This window comes from Eschscholzia californica, unplaced genomic scaffold (genome assembly GCF_041429995.1).
Source record: "Eschscholzia californica isolate CP2 unplaced genomic scaffold, dmEscCali1.0.p SCAF_6, whole genome shotgun sequence".
Classification (NCBI taxonomy): domain Eukaryota; kingdom Viridiplantae; phylum Streptophyta; class Magnoliopsida; order Ranunculales; family Papaveraceae; genus Eschscholzia; species Eschscholzia californica.
Window position 1 is genome coordinate 23,924,747 of NW_028238483.1, and position 19,224 is coordinate 23,943,970.

Here is a 19,224-nt window from a genome sequence, read left to right on the forward strand (position 1 = left end):
AAATCGGTTAGTCCACTAATTTTAGAGGCGCCTCCACTAGTTATTTGGGGCCTCCTAGTTATTGACGCCCCCTATGTCCTATAAAATGATTACAAATTTGAAAGTTTTAAATTAGTGGAGTCGGGCCACTTTGGATAGAAAATCTACTCAAGTATGCCGACTGTAAACGGTAGTTTATCGGATTGGATATAGACATATCCGTATCCGAATCCGATAAGCTATCTGGATATCCGAATCCGATAATTATCCGACGGATATTAAAAATCAATATCCGAATCCGATAATATTAACGGATATCGGATAATATCCGATATCCGAAACTTTAACAAAATTTCGAATTTGTTCTTTAAATTTTTAACCATTAGATCTAAAAAATAAATCTCAACCATACATTTTATATATTATTATGAATAAATTTAGATTTTTATTAATTTTTTATATTACTTATCGGATACGAATATTTATCGGATCGAATATGAGTGTATCCATATCCGATATCCGATAAGCAGATATCCGATAAGGAATATCCGAAATTTCGGATTCGGATACGGATTCGGATATTCCTTATCGGATATCTGCTTATCGGTGTTGAATTCGGTAGACCTTGACCTGTTACAAAATTCGGTTTGAGGCTACCGATTTCAACTCAAAACATTTGGGTTAAATTCCGTGAATTTTGAGACAGAATTTGTTATAACATTCGGCCCGACACCATCTATTTGGAGCCTCCTACAACCAAATTCAATCAAATTAGATTTACTAAGTCAAATGAAGTTTGGGGGCACCAATAACACTGATGAGAGGCGCCTTTAAACTTCACTTCAAAAAATTGCATTTCCTCGTCCTTTCTCTATTTCATCTACACCACAGTGAAATGTCAGACAGAAGGCCAACCAGTAACTACTGCCGACCTTTTCTTAACTCTCTTTTCTAATTATTTTTCCTCTCCTCCTTTCACAACCACCATCTTCGTCTCTCTGGTTTATGATGAATAAATAAAACCAAATAAAAACAACAAAATCCCACTACTAGTATTGTTCTTTTGAATCTTCATACTAGCTCCACTATCTTAAAGTGATCTTGGTATATTCATCAAATTCACGATGATAAAGTTGATAAATAAGCTTCCACTAGGGCAAACCCAAAAGAGGTGGGGCTTCAGTACCCAAGGGAAGGGCTCCTAGCCCTTGAAACAATATATGAAACAAAATCCTTTGAATTTTCAATTATCTTGAACTCTGGTTGATTGTTAGATCTTCGTCTTCTCGATTCGTCGTGTATATTTAACTTCTGTAACTTAACAATATCATGACAATAGTTTTCTTCAACTGTCAAAATGCAATAATTGATAATTAGAGGATATCCATCAGAAGTCCAAAGTACAAAAGAGTTTGTTTGTTACGTGGGAATGTCTCAGTAAGAAAAACAATCTTTTTTCCGAACGGGAAGAAAATCAAACTTTTGACATGTGAATGTAGGTTTTGAGTGTTTAATAGGATAATAGTAGGACAATGAGGTGCCTTTAGATTGGGGTTACTTTCCAATTTAATTTAGAGTTATTCTTCTGCAAATTGGGGCTAATTCTATTTTCAAATGTTGGCATTTCCCGGTTGTCTGTCATACTTAAGAGCAGGAAGTACTAACTGATGTTCATGATTCCCATCTTGATCTAGGTGCCCATGATCAATTTCAAGAATTTGTTTATGACCTGAATCTAATTCATTATAGTGACCATGATTTACCTAATCCAAGTCTATGGAAGAGACCCCCACTATAATGTTTATAAGTTTGCCCTAGATTCACTTCGTGGTTATGAGTTAATCTAAGGGTGAGGTCTCTATCTTGTAATGCATCCATTATTCTATCATTGTCTTGTTCGTCAATTTCATGAGAAGAGTATGACGTGCCCCCTGAATTTTCCTTCCTTCGTGTCATCGAAGAGAACTGCTCTATTGTTGTCCTTTGCATCGGTTAAGTATGGTTTGAAAGGAAAAATAATTTCAAACGAGAGAGAGAGGGAGGGTAGAGATTCAATCCAAGTTGCAAAAAAAGTTAGTTTGATGGAGAGTTGGTTTTGCTTGAATCCTGGATGCCATTTAGTGTCGGAGGATCGACCATTGAAAGACATAATCCAAGACAGGAAAGAGAGATGAGGACAAGTTTACATGAGAGGAAAGAGATTGCGGAAAGCCGTTTTCACATGTATAAGATGGGAAACATTTCAGACGTTTTTCCCACTGTTTTTTTCCCATCAAAAATTGGTTTTGACACCCTTTAGTCCAATCAAACAACAAAAATTCGATTTTCTTAGGAAAACGATTTTGTGGGAATTCTACCCATTAGCCCGCACCCGTCTGCGGGCACTCGAGCCCAACAAGGACCATGGGTGCCCGCGTCCATCTCGGACACAACCCGTCTCCCGACAAGTTTTACTAGTCGGACATGGGTTAAAACTTCTACCCGCGCACCCGACCATGTCCGCACCCACTTAACGTTGCCCAACAATACCCAACCAAATTACATCAACCTTTGGGTTGATGAATCCCAACATTCCATGTTGCTGGGCCTAGTTAAGATGGTAAACAATGTGTTCATGGGTAACCATACGAACCAATGCATTGTTTTGCAATGACCCAAGAGAATTCCTAGTAGGTTACTGGAGTAGTGTTTGGCTTTGAAGGAGCAAGGAGAGGGATATGTTTATATTGTATCTCATGAAAATTCTTCATTAGTTATTAATGTGAGATTAAATTTCTACAAAAAACAACACGAGTAATGTCTAATTTTAATCTCAAATTATCTCTTTAGAATTAGGAAAGGTGTTTGGAGACTTTATAAAAGGAGAGGAAAAAAGTGAATTTTTTCAAGTCATGAACTTACCCGCTACCCGTCCGCCCATACCCGAATTATCCCGAGTTTTTTAATGGGTTTGGGCGGGTAATGGGCAAGACAAATTTCAAAATTGCCCGCCCTATTAACCCGCTTACCCTAGTAGCTATTGAAATTTTGTGCCCGACCCGCCTGTCCTGATACTTCAAGTGTCCATGGACGTCCGTACCCGCCCAATTCCCACCCCTATGTCAGGCCAATGTTCCCACATATCAAACAGGCCCTAAAGTAGGAAAACCCAAAGAATTCATATTCAAATCGACAAAGAATATCCGGTGAATGTATTTTTTTTTTCAGTTAATTCCTATTTGGCCCCCTACTTTGTGACCAGCTTCAAATATGGCCCCCAAATTTCTGTAAATTCAAATATGGCCCCCTATTTTCACACAAATGCCATAACTACCCCTCATATTAATGTATTTCCAAAATAAAATAAAAAAGAAAACTTAAATTCCACGTCACTTCCCTCTCCACCACTCATCTCTCTCCACGTCAGCACTCTCTCCAAGTCACCACTCTCTTCTCCGATGAAGGTCGCCGGCCGGAAAATTTTCCGGCCGGCGACCTTCAAACTTAAAAAAAAAAAAAATTATTTTATTTTTTTCACTCATCTCTCTCTCTCTAAAAATTGCGGCGAAGGGGGTTTCCCTTCACCGGAATCTGGTCTGTTGAAGTGAGAGTGCTGAGTTGGAGAGAGAGAGAGGTGAGTTGGAGAGAGAGGTGACGTGGAGAGAGATGAGTGGTGGAGAGGGAAGTGAGGTGGAATTTAGGCTATTTTATTTTATTTTGAAAATACATTAACAGGAGTGGTAGTTATGACATTTGTCTGAAAATAGGGGGCCATATTTGAATTTACAGAAATTTTGGGGGCCATATTTGAAGCTGGTCACAAAGTAGGGGGCCAAATAGGAATTAATTTTTTTTTTTTTTGTTGAACTTATCCCGTGAATGTGCTAGATATGCCCTATTATTTTGGCGCCAACTCGATATTCCCGCCGGAATTCAAACTACTAATTTAGTTTTACCGGGTAAATTTTAAATTTTGAACAATTTCAATTTTCAAGCTTCCTCCACAATCTTCACCAAACTTCTCCACCAAAACCGTCAAACAAAACTGAAATGACCAAAAAGCCCTTATTCAAACACACCAAAGTCACACCCAAATGGTTAATTTTGTCATTAACCATATATAAAATATCTAAATTTGTCGAAAGATCCTTTTCACGGGTTCAGTCTCCCGCAAGCTTTTCATTTTTAAAAATTTCAAATCACCCGCCCTTCAATTTCTTTCAATTCAATCTCAACCTTTCATTCCACTATAAATGCCCACTAATCCCCTACCCTTTATCTTCAACCACCGCCTCCTTCAATCAAAAAACCCTAATTTCTCTCCCTATCTCTCTCTCTCTATAGAATTTCTTCAATTTTCCTTGTTCAATCAAATCATGCCTGCAATTCCAGAAGAACCCATTCTCACTCCAAACCCAGATCGATTCTGTATGTTTCCAATTCAATACCCCCAAATCTGGGAGATGTACAAGAAAGCCCTAGCTTCGTTCTGGACAGCAGAAGAAGTTGATCTATCTCAAGATCAACGTCACTGGGAATCTCTAACCAAAGATGAAAAACATTTCATTACCCATGTTCTTGCTTTCTTTGCTGCTTCAGATGGAATCGTTCTTGAAAATCTTGCTGTTCGATTCATGAAAGAAGTTCAAATTTCAGAAGCTCGTGCTTTCTATGGGTTTCAAATAGCAATTGAAAATATTCATTCTGAAATGTACAGTCTTTTATTAGAAACTTATATAAAGAATTCATCGGAAAAGAATCGATTGTTTCGAGCAATTGAAACAATTCCTTGTGTGGCTAAAAAAGCTGATTGGGCATTGAAATGGATTGATGGGTCAGAATCATTTGCAGAAAGAATCATAGCTTTTGCTTGTGTTGAAGGTATTTTCTTCTCTGGTTCTTTCTGTGCTATTTTCTGGTTAAAGAAACGTGGGTTAATGCCTGGTTTAACGTTTTCGAATGAATTAATCTCAAGAGATGAAGGATTACACTGTGATTTTGCTTGTTTATTATATGGGTTATTGAGACAGAAACTGAGTGAAGAACGAGTCAAAGGAATCATTTCGGATGCGGTTGAAATCGAAAGGGATTTCGTTTGTAATGCTTTACCTTGTGCTTTAGTTGGAATGAATGGTGATCTAATGAGTCAGTATATTGAATTTGTTGCTGATAGATTACTAAATGCATTAGGGTATGGGAAGATTTATAATGTTCAAAATCCATTTGATTGGATGGAATTGATTTCCTTACAGGGGAAGACTAATTTCTTTGAGAAAAGAGTTGGGGAATATCAGAAAGCTTCAGTTATGTCTAGTTTGAATGGTTGTGGTGGTGATACCCATGTCTTTAAATTAGATGAAGATTTTTGAATCTTCTTTTTAAAAAAAAATTACTATATAGTTTGTGAAATATTTGGGGTTTTAGTTTGGGATGATGGTGTAGTAGTAGTAGTGAGTAATGCTTTTGATTTTGTTATGTGGGATTGAGAGCTTTGAAGAGTTTTATCTTGTGATTTGTTGCTTAGTCATGTAATAAATCTTGTAATATTATCTAATGATAAAACCATTGTTGCTCTCTATTTCTTTGTTAATTCGAATGATTTAATTGGATAATAGGGTGATGCTATTGGTTCACTTGTGTTGTTTTTGTAGCCGAAAGCAACAAATGATACTACTCGACTAACTAAAGAAATGTAAATTTTTGTGTAGAATTACTTTGTGATTCGTATATACTTGGCAATTTGATGTGGAAAGTTTTTGTGAGAATACAAGAATTTTACAAATCCATGTACAGAGGGTAATTGCTCAAAATCATACTTTCTAATCACGCCATCTATTTCTTTTTGAAGAAGATGAAGGTTGGTGTCTTGGTGAGGACAAATAACGTCCCGCAAGTGGAGACGGATGAAGATGTAGGCTCCCCTTGCTAAAATTTGGCCAAGGGGTTGTCTCTTTTGTTACGAGACAAGGGGTTTCTTGGAACGCCCCAAGCCTTAGCAGTTGCTGAAATTGCCCCCGCTTTAACCACCTCACACAGGTACGGGGTTTTGTTCTTGGTGAAGGCACGACACGCCCGCTCAAAAGGCCTCGGTATTTACTAAGCTTGAGCGTATACCCTATGTCCAGTCTTCGGACACTCTTGCGAGAGATGTGGGACTATTACATTTCCACTTTATGAGAGACAGTGAAAAGAAAGATGGTTGTGGTAAAGAAGCTCAAGAGTTCTTTTTGAGTTTAACAATTGATTTGGCCTGAGGCAACTATGATTGTGTGTAGCCATGGTAAAACCATGTCTCCCTTCCTGGTGCCTCATCGGAAGTCATCCTTTGTCAATCCAAATGGCTCCACGCGCGCACGGGGGAGTGGCCATACTTTTATTTGATGTGAAAAGGCAAAGGGTAGTTTTAAAGGCGCCTCTTATATTCCGTGGAGAATGCAATACAAAATGGGAGCTCTTTATCAAGTCCTGGACCAATTATAACTGGTACTGGTACTGGTTATATTCTCAGCCATTCAGAGATTTGGTACCACTAGGACTGGCAGTTAGAGGATGAGCTGAAGTTAGACATAACAAGGACAGGATCACAAGATCTATATATCTTCACAGGCTGTTGTTATTATAATTGGTAAAACTATTGTTACATTAATGATATTTTTCACCTAAAAGAGGTACCATTAAAAGCAACAAAATATGAAAAAAACGCACAATATACGTACATATAAAATGATCAATATTATTTTGTCATAACGAATGCTTCAAACCTTCACTTAAGTTAAGATTATGCTTGTAACATGTGGTAATACACTAGAGGGAAGTGAAGTCAAATGCAGGCACATTTATATACTCAAGGGCCGCCATTAGCCTAACAATAAAGCGAAAGTCACAAATTTGTCGATCTCATGACAAAGAAGTCCTCCACAGCCAATATTTGTACTACTTTTTACCGTTTCCTGTTAGAGATAGCAACTTGTTCATATGAGAGGTCGTTGAAAGTCATTTATGGTACTCACCTATAGATGTTGCAAGTCCAAGAAAAGAACACTTGAATGTTTTTCGTTGAAATGGATTGACAGAATGACAGGAACCACTCTTCCGGTCAATAAATCTAGCTAAGTACCTAAAGCTAAAAAAAGAGGGACGGGCTAAAGGCCCCGACGAAAATGCTGTAAGCCCCTAGATTACACATGGGATCTCTCACAATTTTTGTGTAATCCGGGGACCTACAACATTTTCGCCAGGGACCTTTAGCGACACCAAAAAGAAAATGGAGATCTTATAGGCTCGTCATGTTATAGGATGGTGCAGACCAGCCTTCTAGGCTGCTAGTGATACTGTCCGCTAACCTCACTAAGGAAGAGTGCTTAGCCTCTTAAGATGAGCACCACACTCCATCTCACCACCAATGTGGGATTGACTTGCAACACACCACCGTATGTATAAATCATTTTAGTGTCTCCAAAGCTAACTTCCCAAATATTTAACAAACTGTCTTTTTTATTTTGATGGTTGGTGAAATAACAGATCTTACTCACTAATCAAGGACTAACACACAACGGCCATTCTTCTTCCATGGGTATTCTCGTAATTTCATCAAGATGGAACTACTATTTATATGCCTCTTCATTTCTTCACAACACAAACTGATTTCTGTCATACCCACCAAAACCCCATACCCTAAATTTCATGGAAGAAGATCAGAGAGAATTCCAATTCCTCCCCTGTAAGAAATTATCAGATACTCCTCGGACTACCCTTTTAAAATCATTCCATCATCACTTCAATCTCTCATCATCACCATCTTCTATTTCTTCTTCCCTTGACCTTCAATTATCTATCAGTCTTCAACCATTTAGACAATCTTCATCACCATCCGATTGTGTCTTGGTGGGACCCATTCATCAGTTCTATGATACTAATAATACGATCAGAACACCTGATCACTTCAATATTGAAGCTCTTAAGTGGCAAGCGTCGGAGCAATTCCGTCTAGCTTCACTTGAGAAAGCTTATGCTGACCGAGTTAGAGAGTTGACTCGGAGAGAGATGGAGTTGGCTCAATCCGATTTTGCACGTGCTAGACACTTGTGGGAGAGTGCTAGAGAAGATGTTGAAAAAGCTGAGAGGCTCAAGGAAAGATCGACTCGGCGCCGGGTTGACTCAGATTGTATGGAGATTACTTGTCAGTCTTGTCACCAACGATTCTTACCATCTTAAGAATAAACCCTCGCTTTTTTTTTTTTTTTGTGGGTCTGATGCTTTATCAACTATGCCGAAGGGCCCGAAAAAATAGGCCGGCTATTGGTCAAAACTCGACGTGGGTGGATCCCAGTAGACGGGCCGCTTCTCTCTCAACACGGCCAGTCTAATGGGAGCCGGTCATGTCAACTTTTGATCTGTGATCAACTCATTCTTCGGTCTGTTTAACATTTTTCATGATTTATTGAGTGCTATTAGTTGACTCCTAAAAAAGAGCTCCCCTTTTCATTCTAAAAAGGTATGCTCCTGGAAGGGAATCGGACCAAGTGTATTTTGTGAAGTTTTATGTAACTCGCATAGTTTGTTGTACTAACTCTGATTTTCGATTTAATTAGTGAACTCACTCACTCACTTGCTTGAAGAATCAAAGTAGTTGTTGACTTGTTGTTGTGGGAGAGTTCATTAGCTCTAAATCTCTCTCTCTCTCATTAGCTCCCTTCTCCATTAAAAGCTACAAATTAGATGTGCTACAATCTGCATGGGCGGAGCCAAATTGAGTCACAAATTGAATAATCATTATGTTGAGTAAGACTTTAGCGTTAATTATGACATCTTCGGTATGAATTTATGCAGTGACTTGATCACTAAGTCAACTCGTCAACTGATGTCATTATCCTCCCTATCAGAAAGGAAGTAGATGAACGAAAAATACAATTGCGCAACTTTAGTTGTAGTTCTTCATTAAATCAATGAGTTTTTTTCTTTATGTCATATGATTTTGAGAGTGATGTTATTTTTCTCTATTTCATAAACTCATTGCTATCAACTATTCCAAATTGGAACGAGCGCGACAATTCGTACAATAACTTTGTGTAACAGAAATAATGGGAAAGAGTTGTCACAATCAAAGAGGACTAAAAGAGCTGGAGAATTGTCTTTTTAACTTGGTAACTATTAGTCCTATAGAGATTTATCAAACAACTAGACAAGAAAGTAAATCATAACATGTTAATGGGTCACATTACTCACATAAGATAGAAACTTTATATGGATGAAAGAAAGAAAGAAAGAAAGGACTAAATAATCTTGTCTAGTGAGATGCCAAAAGAAAGCAGATAGCATCAAATCTGTCATCAAGTTCTTGACATGTTCACTACATACAAAGATATAATCCATCTATCAAACATCACTTCAGTACCCACTCACCTCACTCATTCACTAGATTCTTTTATAAGATCCAACACAAAACCCAACAACTCTGTTATCAATTATGAGATTTTCAGAAACAAGATCCCCAAAAATCTTAAAAAAACAACATCAGTTAATCTAGTAATTCATTACAGAGATTTTCACCAAAGAGCACCCAAGAGATTCAGTGGTTCAGTTGTAACACTTTTTACCATTTTAGGGTAAAGTTTGGTCTTAGTTTCTATCTGCAGTTGTAACTATTAAAAAAGTGTAACACAATGGGGAAGTATGTTTTTTAACATCAGTTTCTAAGAGAATGGAAAAGAAAGTACTTTCCATAAACCTAAAGAAAATACCAAAGTAGCACCAAAACAAAGGTTAATTTAGTCATTTAGTTCGGCTCGTTTATTTTATCGAAGTGAGTAAACCTAGATTCAACTGACTTGTTACAAAGAGAATGGAACTTAAATAGAAAAAGAAAGAGTTGTGATTTTAGGATTAAGGTGATCGAAACTGAAGAATAAGAAAATGAGAAAGTGCTCGCATTGTTTCAAAATTAGTTCGCGCGAGCGACTAGAGTCCACTGGTTTTGACTAAACATACAAGTGGGACTCAGTTGGAGTATCGGTTTTGAGATGGAAACATATATACAAGATAAACTTGTTCAATTACAAACCACAACTACACAATCACTTTCCGAACAAGTTTTCAACTACGAAACCTAATCAAACTCAACAAAATCATAAACACAATCAAAATTATGTTTGAAGTCATAAGGCAGAACAAGACATGGGATTTATAGACCCAAATACTTACCTTTGTCCCTCATTATACTATTTGTCATCTTATCCCCCAATCCTTTGTTCCATTTCTCGCTCACTCGTCTGAACCAACCAGTTTCTAGGACTTCTCCAAACACCTTGAATGGTGCAAGGGTATGGAGGATGAAATTGTGGCAGTAAAGAAGAATAACACTTGGGACCCTGGCTCTCCCTACTGTTACTGTTATCCTTAGGTTCAAATAGGTGTTAGAGAACACATACACACACCTAGTAGTCAGAACAGAATTGAGGTAGAAAATACGACGATAGATCATACAAAATGTTTCATTCACATTTTATATTGGAATCCAACAAGTTCAAAGTCGAAGAGTAACATAAGGAGATAGAAATAAGTGAATCTACTGGGGCATAACAAGTGAAGGTACTTCTAACACCTGATTCGACGCTTCCCAACAGCAGCCTAGAGAGACACATTTGGAATCTGATGGTTCATCATCTAACGAGATGCGGCTTGACCCTTCTTGTTGATAAACCGACCGCGATACGACATATCTGTCTCGTTCTTGGTGGCAAATGTGTAAATTTGCTTTCGGTACTTCACTGGGGGCACCCCATGCGGCCCTAAATACAACTTTTCTCTTTTCTCCTTTGATTGCTTCATTTCTTTCTCCTTGCTTGCCTGTTACATGAATATTAACTATGTCAGGGACGAAATCAAATTTTCCATTTAACTAGTTTGATTGCCAGTCCGAACGAACAATTTGAAATTTCAACTATCTGAATTTGAATTATCTTGTTTTAATCAGAAACACAATAGTTATTTCAAGTTATTTTGGACAAATGGAATCTTAACTCAAAAGTAATTATGCTTGACTTTATTGGATCAACAAAATCAACCTCATTCAACCATTAGACATATAAAAGGCAAACATTATGAAATCTGTCTCAAATCAATATATATCTCAAGTCAGATAACATATCTGAATTGTTAAAAAAAAAAATCACCGTAGTATAATTTTAGAGTATATACATAAAATCTGCAACTACCCACCAAAATAAAAACATGTTATGGTTAGTCTTAACTCTTACGTATCAAATCAATTCATATGTAGAAAAAAAACAGTAACTGCACATTTTCACAATTGATTCGATACTTTTAAATTGAGTTTGATCATTTCCTTTTTGCTTTCACTGAAGCCACACTTGAAAGGAAGGACATGAAAAAGAAAACAAATGCTCGATTTTCTTTTCAAATTTAGCCAATTAAGAAATCCTGACACGCTCTTGATGTTGATGAATCACAGTAAAAGTGTGGCTCAGATGGAAAGGAAAAACAAGAAACAGAAAAGGAAAAAAAGAAAAACAAAGCGAGTTGGGAAATTTCACCTTCTGTGCAGAAGATGGAGTTTTCCCTTCCTCTAATTTGGGTTGTCCAGCCTCAGGAAGAGTGATGGTATTTTCCAATCCCAAGCTTGGAATCACAAATCCTTCTGCATCTGATACAAATACCACTCAATCAGTTAATCATAATATTAATCAGTTCCATTGATGTTAAAATCAGGATTATCACTAATATTAACCGATCGATTGGTTTCTTTTGTCGGATACATAACGATATTAGTTACAGTGGGTAAACGACAAAGTATATAACGAACCTAACGACAGATTACTAAAAGAATCTTAATAATATAAGATTATAGCAATAAATCGAATATAATCTGCTTTCATGCAAATAAACTTTTACCCCATTCATCAATTTCAGTAGTTTCAGATGAGATTGGGTTGGATGACCTTGAATCCATGATCTTTAAAACAGAACTCTAGTCTTTCCCTGAGATATCTAATGAGAATGTATAAATAGAGAATGATGGTTATCTTCAATAGGGTTAATTGATTCAAAGAAAAAATGTTTCAGTTACTAATCTCTTCAAGTGTAGCCATTTGTGAGAAACTGCATCAAAATTTCAAGTTTTATTTGTCTCTACCTAACTCATTTAAGTTTAGTGTCCAAATATAAGTTGGCTTATCTGTAAGTAATGATTGTTTATAAATCTTATAGATTCGAATTCACCAATTTCGAAATTCAAATTTTAAAATTTACTTAACATTACTAATTTTTAATGGAAGGCTTCTATTTAAGATCTAATATTAATTTGCTTTTCAGATTATTTAGGTGTTGATTTGGGCCATAATCCTATAATCAAATCGTAAGAGCTAGCAAAAAGGAGAATCATATTTGACCATTCCAAATCTAAGATATGTACTTGATCCTATCTGATTCTGACCTGTCTGAGTTCGATTGGTGTCGGTGAGGAGCACGATAGTCATTTTAAATTATTTCAGACCAAACGCTCTTGGTCCAAATGTCCCTTAGTCCGATTACGATGGGCCGAAAAACAGCTCGATTCAGCCATCTATACGAGTCTGGCAAAAAACAAACAATCCTTTATTTGACGTGAATCAATTCAAATCTCGATTCAGATTCCGAATGTGAATTTGAAAGAAACCAAACACTCCAAAATTTGGCGTGAATCAATTCAAATCTCGATTCAGATTCCGAATGCGAATTTGGAAGAAACAAACACCACTGAAGAGAAAACGGGAACCTGATTCGAGTTGAAAACAGACTATTTACCACATGCCTAAAAGCGAAGGACTATCTAGGGAGTTGGTGATGTTACCTTCAGATTCAGCAAACTGGGTTGCTTTCAGAACCTTCCTGTACTAAAGCAAAGACCAAACTGAGGTTCTACAACATATCCTTCCTTTCTAGCTTTACATTTTCCACGCTGCAACCTGAAGTAGTCTCTCTTCCTTGCTCGGTAACTGTTAGGGTTTTCAGGTTGTTAGACTCGTGGAAAAACGCTTACCTGTAGAACCCATAAAAGCCTAAACTATCAGATTAAGAACTTTAACACCTACATATTAAGTCTTAATTTACAAATTTCTAGCATGACCTTTTTCCAGTGATCTGGTCCAAACTTCTCAAATTTCACTAGTCCTTCGATTAAGGAGAAGCGGTATGGTCCTTGCCTAGTCCGGCATATTTCCCTGGATGAAACTGAAACATCAAACAACAGAATTGAACTAAATGTCGCCAATAATATCGCAATTTTGGGGATAACATGTACATAATAACGTAGAAACTATTTGAGATGTAAAACGAATAACTTATATTACTCAATGTGGAGAACTCCAACATAGCCAAATGAAAAAAAGGTATTGATTAATAGAACTAAACTGAAATACTGAGCTAAATATTCGAAAAATGGACTTAGGGTACCATCTAAAACACTTCTTTTATATAAAAAAACAACAAGATTTGAACTCTGCTTTCCGTAATGGAGAGATACACATCCTACTTCCTAGACTCTCTCTAATCAGGCCTCCACTCCTCCCCATGAATCCACCAAAGCAACTAAAGCTTTCACATTATAGCTTCCTTTATCCAAATCCCGTTCGAGAAAGCCATTCTAAACTAATTTGCGTATAGTTTTTACGATAATTAGATTCAAAATGGTCTTGTTGGGTATACAAGTATATCTTGTCACTTAGTAGACCAGTGCTAACCTAATTCCGTCTACTATGGTGCTTGGTATGCCGTGCATTTTGCGAATACCCATTCTCCAAATTCATGCTCTAATGGTGGCTATTCCAGTGCTAGTTCAAGAACAACCATCGTGCTACAATTTCATGGTATCTTGAATTATTTTTCGAATACCCATTCTCCAGATTCATGCTCTAATGGTGTTTATTTGAGATTCTGAGTGTTATTTCAAGAACAACCACTCACATATTGCTACAATTTCACGGTATCTTGAATTTCTTTTTTTCGAATACCCACTCTTAGAGCATCTCCAATGGGACACTCTAATAAACACTCTAAAAATCTAGTTGTCAAGTGTCAAATAAAGATTCTCTTTCCTAGTGTCAATATAGAGACACTCTACATTTGTTTGGTCTCCAATGGAGATCTCTAAAATCTCTTACTTAATACACATGTCCCTCTTCAATTCAATAGATAAAAAGTAGTTGAAAAGCAAAGTTTTCTATTGGTTGAAATAATAAAGTAACACTTTGAGAGTCTCAAGTAGACACTCATTTTAGAGATTCTCTCTCTAGACACTCTATAATAAATGTGTCCAACTCATAATAGAGTGTCTAAGAAAGTGTTCCATTGGAGATGATTTTTTAACAAAAACTCCAAAGAGTCATATGTGGCACTCTAAGTGTTAGAGATTGAGTGTCCCATTGGAGATGCTCTTAATCTTAGCACCAAAAACAAAAACAAAAACAAAAACAAAACCTTTTTGAAACAAAAATTCGCAACATATTGTTGGAGTTCATTCTACCAATAGAACTACATAAGTACATAGAACTTCAATTCCATTATAAAAAGTGCAAGTACTTCCATTAGTAGTATAAAATTCATGGAATTTGAAGATAATATACTGAAATCAAATTTCAAGTTCAAAATGTTGTTAGTGTAAACCCTAATTCAATTTTATAAAGTAATTTGAAATCCTCAAATTTGGAAAATTAGGGTTTTCTTTGTTAAACTAAACTTACCTTGGTTCCGAGCTGGCGAATAATAATTCACGACCATTTTTAGTGCTTCCAACTCCTTTTTCGTGAGCAGATTCCATTGTTAATGGACACTGAAATAGAAGTGGTATTGATTCCGGTACTGATGGAACCGAGATCTCCCTTGAAGAAAGAAGAAAACGATGAAGAAGAAGAAGAAGAAGAGAGAGAAAGTTCTCTGAAAGCTCTAACCAAATTGAATCTCATAATAGCAACAGTAACCATTATTTCTGCAAAATTCACCAGTTAAATTAAGAAGAAATCATCGTGAAAATTGATAAATGTAGAAAACCCATTGAAATTGAAGAAGAGAAGAATAAAGGGTAGAGGTTATACTTACTATAATGGAGTTTAGAGGTTGAAGATGCATAAATGTTCGAATGAACCAGGGAAAGACAAACGAGGTAAGCTGTTGTGAACTTGTGACAAGTAACCGGTAAACCCTATAACGTGGCAAACAGGTTCAATTTCATGACCCACGTTGAAGATTTTTCTAATGTGACTCGAAATAAGATTAGAAATTCTATTAGTCCCTCCCCCACCCCTCCCCCGATGTGGCAACATACCCCCAACCCTCCGCCGATGTAGCAATATATCACTTGATTATAGTTTCTCACAATTCTCTCCCCAATTGCTCCACACTCAAGTGATATGTTGCTACATCGGCGGAGGGCTGGAGGAGGTACCAAAATGGAGGGATAAATAGAATTTTTGAAATAAGATTGAGGGGATAAACGTCGTGGACGGTAGAAAATCACACAATGAAGAGATCGGTTGGTGACACACCAAGAATCTAGACTTGAGATCTATATGTGGACGACATGATTGCTATAGAGTTAATGTTATACAAGTAGATAGATGAAAAGATCACGAAACAATATGTTACTGTTGAAACATGGAAGAATTAAAATCTTAGATGGAAACACTATATGTGAATGGTATGAACTGCCTGACAAGAATTTTTTAACGGCGAACAAAAACCATGAAGTCTTGTGACACAGAAAAGTTGTCGACGGTCAAATTAGAATACGAGAGTAAGAATTAACAAAGACTTGAAACAGTATGAGGACGGTAGAAATCACCACGTTAGAAGTTTGATAGGTGAGACCAGAATCTAGGCTTCAGACCTCTAGGTAGACGAATAGCTAGAGAGAGTGCGCTAAACCTACAGACAAAAGAAAAGTTGAGTAGAACCGTGAAGTTTTAAAACATCGAGACGGTATTGGCCAAGGAGACTCTGACAGTCAAATTAGAAGGCATAAAACATTGACCAGAAGTTATCAAAGAATGTTAGTATGTTACATATATAACCATGTTGTAGCATGAGTATAACTCAGCTCGTTGTCTGGAACAGTTGGCTAAAGGATAGCTAAGAATACTGTACGCCCAAGAGAAGATTAGAGAAGCAATGCTCTAGATAATACCATATGCCTGTGAATGAGAGAATTATCTATAGCCTCTCTTTGAGGAGCGGAGCCTATCAGAGAGAATTATGTATAGCCTCTCTTTGAGGAGTGGAGCCTATCAGATTTGAGTCGCTAATCTCTTTCCAAACCCTAGCTACATGCACCTCCGAGTATTCAAACAGCGTCCAACGCTGCCTCGACCCTTCGAGTCGACCGTTCGAGGCATGCACCTCGGAGTACTCAAACAGCGTAAAGCCTCGACCCTTCGAGGCATGCACCTCGGAGTACTCAAACAGCGTGAAGCTTAGTCATCTTCCAGTTATTTTGGCGGAGGTTGATTCGACAACCAGCTTATGGAATTTGCAATAAGTGGCTAGAGGGTATATGGAAAATTATCACTTGGATAGTGCGGGACAAGTAAATTTACTACTGTGGTGAAAGTGTACCGAGGGATATGTAGGTTGCGCCAACGACAACATTAGGCGGAGGGCGCGAGTCCCCCATTGTTTGAATTGAGAGTTGTCCGAGGGATAGTTTCCATACAAATAATATTTATAAGTTTGTGGTTTCTTCAAAAATGTTGATCCGTGACAATATTTATAAGTTTGTTGTTTCTTGAAAAATGTCTGACTCGTAACGATATATGATTTCTGAACCACATATGATGTTCATATTTTCACAGCGAGATTTTGAATATATGATTCGATACATCAGTAAATAATTCTTGGGGGGTGTAAGAAACATCACATTTTCAACAAAACCAACAAAAAGAAGATACATTCTCCATTTTCTTGAGAGAAAAAGTTCTCCACTTTGAAATATAATTGAATGTTGTGAGATTAAACACATCAGAGAACACCAAAAACAAAGGAAAATGCTAACTACCTATGATGTTTGTTATTCTTCTTTTAGGGTCCGTTTGATACGTGAGAAATCATGAGTAAGAAATCATGAGTAAGAAAGTTATTTCTTTCCCATTAATTTCAAATTAATTAAAAGTGTTTGGTAGGGGTGTAAGAAAGTGAGGGGCGCCTTTAAATTATATTACAAATTAGACTCTTTGGTTGCCCTAGCTTCATCTCTCCCATCCCATGTCCTAATATCCAGGCATATCAATTGAGAGAAATAGGTTTCAAAAAAAAATTGACAGAAATCGATCAAGAACAACTAGTAGCTTCATCTCGCCCCAATACGAAATAACCGATCTGATGATGGTTCAAAGGAAACCTGGTTTCAAACTTCATCAAAACAACTAATTTAATGAAAAACCTTCTCCGATCATCTCATAATATCGATTTGGTCATGATTTTCAAGTTCTGGATTTTGAGAGAGAGAGTCTAAGAAGAGTAGATTGGTATGCAGCAAACCGGGTTCCATTCATCTTCTTCATCGGGTTCCATTCTTCATCAAATAGATCTGCTTAGAGTTTGAATGGCTATGCAGCAAACCGATTGCTTCAACTTCGCCGCAATTTGTTCTTCGTTTCTTATCGGTATCCTTGTTAAAAATACGATCAAGTCTCTTGATTTTCGTTTCTCCTGTTAATTCAAGTAATCTTCATCTTGTTAGGGATTTAATTGAATCTAGTATTGAAAATCCAAGTCTAGTATTGAAGACCTAAATCTGGATCTTGTTAGGGTTGTAATTAATTCAAATAATCTTCATCTTGTTAGGGTTTTAATTGTTCAGATTTGCGCTTAGACGAACGAAGATCACGATTGAGTTAATCAGGACCAAAATCATTCGATTTACCCTCAACATTCAACAGATAAAACCATGATTGTTAGTTTTCTTCCTGCCATGATTGTGAGGAGAGAGAGCGCAACAGTGACGGTGAGTAAGAAATCAACTTTCCCACCTAAAAGGTGGGAAAAAATTTTAGGCTATTTTCACACTTTTAATTCTCATGTGAAATCAACTTTCTTACTCAAAGGGTCAAACAAACAACAAAAAATTGATTTTCTTGAGAAATCAGTTTTCTTACTCATGATTTCTCACGTATCAAACGGACCCTTAGTTCTTTTGAAACCCTTACCGGCAGCAGCAATATATCAAATTCATATACTAAGATGAATCCAACAAAAGCAAATAAACAAGAAGAAAGATTTAGGGTTCCTTCACAATATTAAAAAGAACTTATCAATAACAGAATAGAAATTTAAACACAAAACTCAAATACCCATATAAACTATCTATCAATTCTCTTGATCAAAACAATACCCACACAATCAAATTTTCACATTGTCAAGATCATAACAATAAAAAAAAAAATCAAAACCCTAAAAACTGAAATCTTCTAGTACTAAAAGTCATCTTTTATTATATTTTTTTTTTTTGTGTAATTAGAGAGAATCAGAAGGATTGCGATCAATATACCCTAAACGATCGAAATTACCATGATCAGCACCTCTGGTATCGAAAGATCCATCACCACTTTGCCATACAGATTGCCAAGCTTGAGATGGTGGATGAACACCATAAACTCCTTCATCAATTCCAGGCAATGCTGGTTGTTGTTGTTGTTGTTGTCCATTGTTAACCCCACCTTCCTCATCTCTTGGAACAACATCGATCAAGAAATCAAAGATATCAGTTCGAGTAATAGCAGCAGAAATATCGTTTTTCTGAAGAGTTCTACGTTTGTTTTCTTCAGCGCGAAGCCATGAACGAATAGTGAGTTCAAGTATGAATAGTTCACAAGCTTTTGAGAATAAAATTGGTGCTTCAGCTGAAATCATACGAACATCTTCATCTGCTTTCATTATCTTCTTGATTCTAGCTAAAGGAAGTTGGTGATTCTTGAAATCGTTAATCTGTTCGATTTCTCGACTTTGATGAGCCAAAAACATCTGGATTTTTTGTTGATCTTGTTGGATTAGATGTTGAAATGAAGGTTGTGGGAAGTATGAAGATGGTTGAGGTTGTTGATTGTTGTTATTCTCCATTACAGAAAATAGTTTTTGAGCTGAAATGAATATTAGGGTTTCAGAGATATCAAATTAGGGATTTCGTTTTCTACAAACCCAAATGGGATTTCGGAACAAGTTTCGAAAGTTTTAACCTGATTCCTTTTCCAGGGCTAGGCTCGTACAAACCGGATCAGCTCGAGA

General features: G+C 36.8%; 2 protein-coding genes and 2 pseudogenes across 3 annotated transcripts; 2 read left to right on the top strand and 2 right to left on the bottom strand.

Moving 5' to 3' along the window:
• Positions 1-4,218: 4,218 nt before the first annotated feature.
• LOC147532700 (ribonucleoside-diphosphate reductase small chain) lies at positions 4,219-5,536 on the top strand. Its single transcript, XM_086649298.1, has one exon. It carries the CDS (start codon positions 4,335-4,337, stop codon positions 5,325-5,327), a length of 993 nt encoding a protein of 330 aa, XP_086505424.1. The 5' UTR covers positions 4,219-4,334; the 3' UTR covers positions 5,328-5,536.
• A 2,105-nt stretch (positions 5,537-7,641) lies between these two features.
• On the top strand, positions 7,642-8,172 carry LOC147532701 (uncharacterized). The gene has a single exon (XM_086649980.1). The coding sequence runs from the start codon at positions 7,642-7,644 to the stop codon at positions 8,170-8,172; it is 531 nt and encodes a 176-aa protein (XP_086506106.1).
• A 2,260-nt stretch (positions 8,173-10,432) lies between these two features.
• Positions 10,433-15,118, bottom strand: LOC147532702 (large ribosomal subunit protein bL27c-like; annotated as a pseudogene). Its single transcript, XR_015227963.1, has 6 exons — positions 15,049-15,118; positions 14,694-14,938; positions 13,082-13,185; positions 12,806-12,994; positions 11,511-11,620; positions 10,433-10,803 (listed from the first exon to the last, which is right to left on the bottom strand). The product of XR_015227963.1 is annotated as a large ribosomal subunit protein bL27c-like (transcript).
• A 3,338-nt stretch (positions 15,119-18,456) lies between these two features.
• On the bottom strand, positions 18,457-19,059 carry LOC147532703 (nuclear transcription factor Y subunit C-4 pseudogene; annotated as a pseudogene).
• Positions 19,060-19,224: the final 165 nt, after the last annotated feature.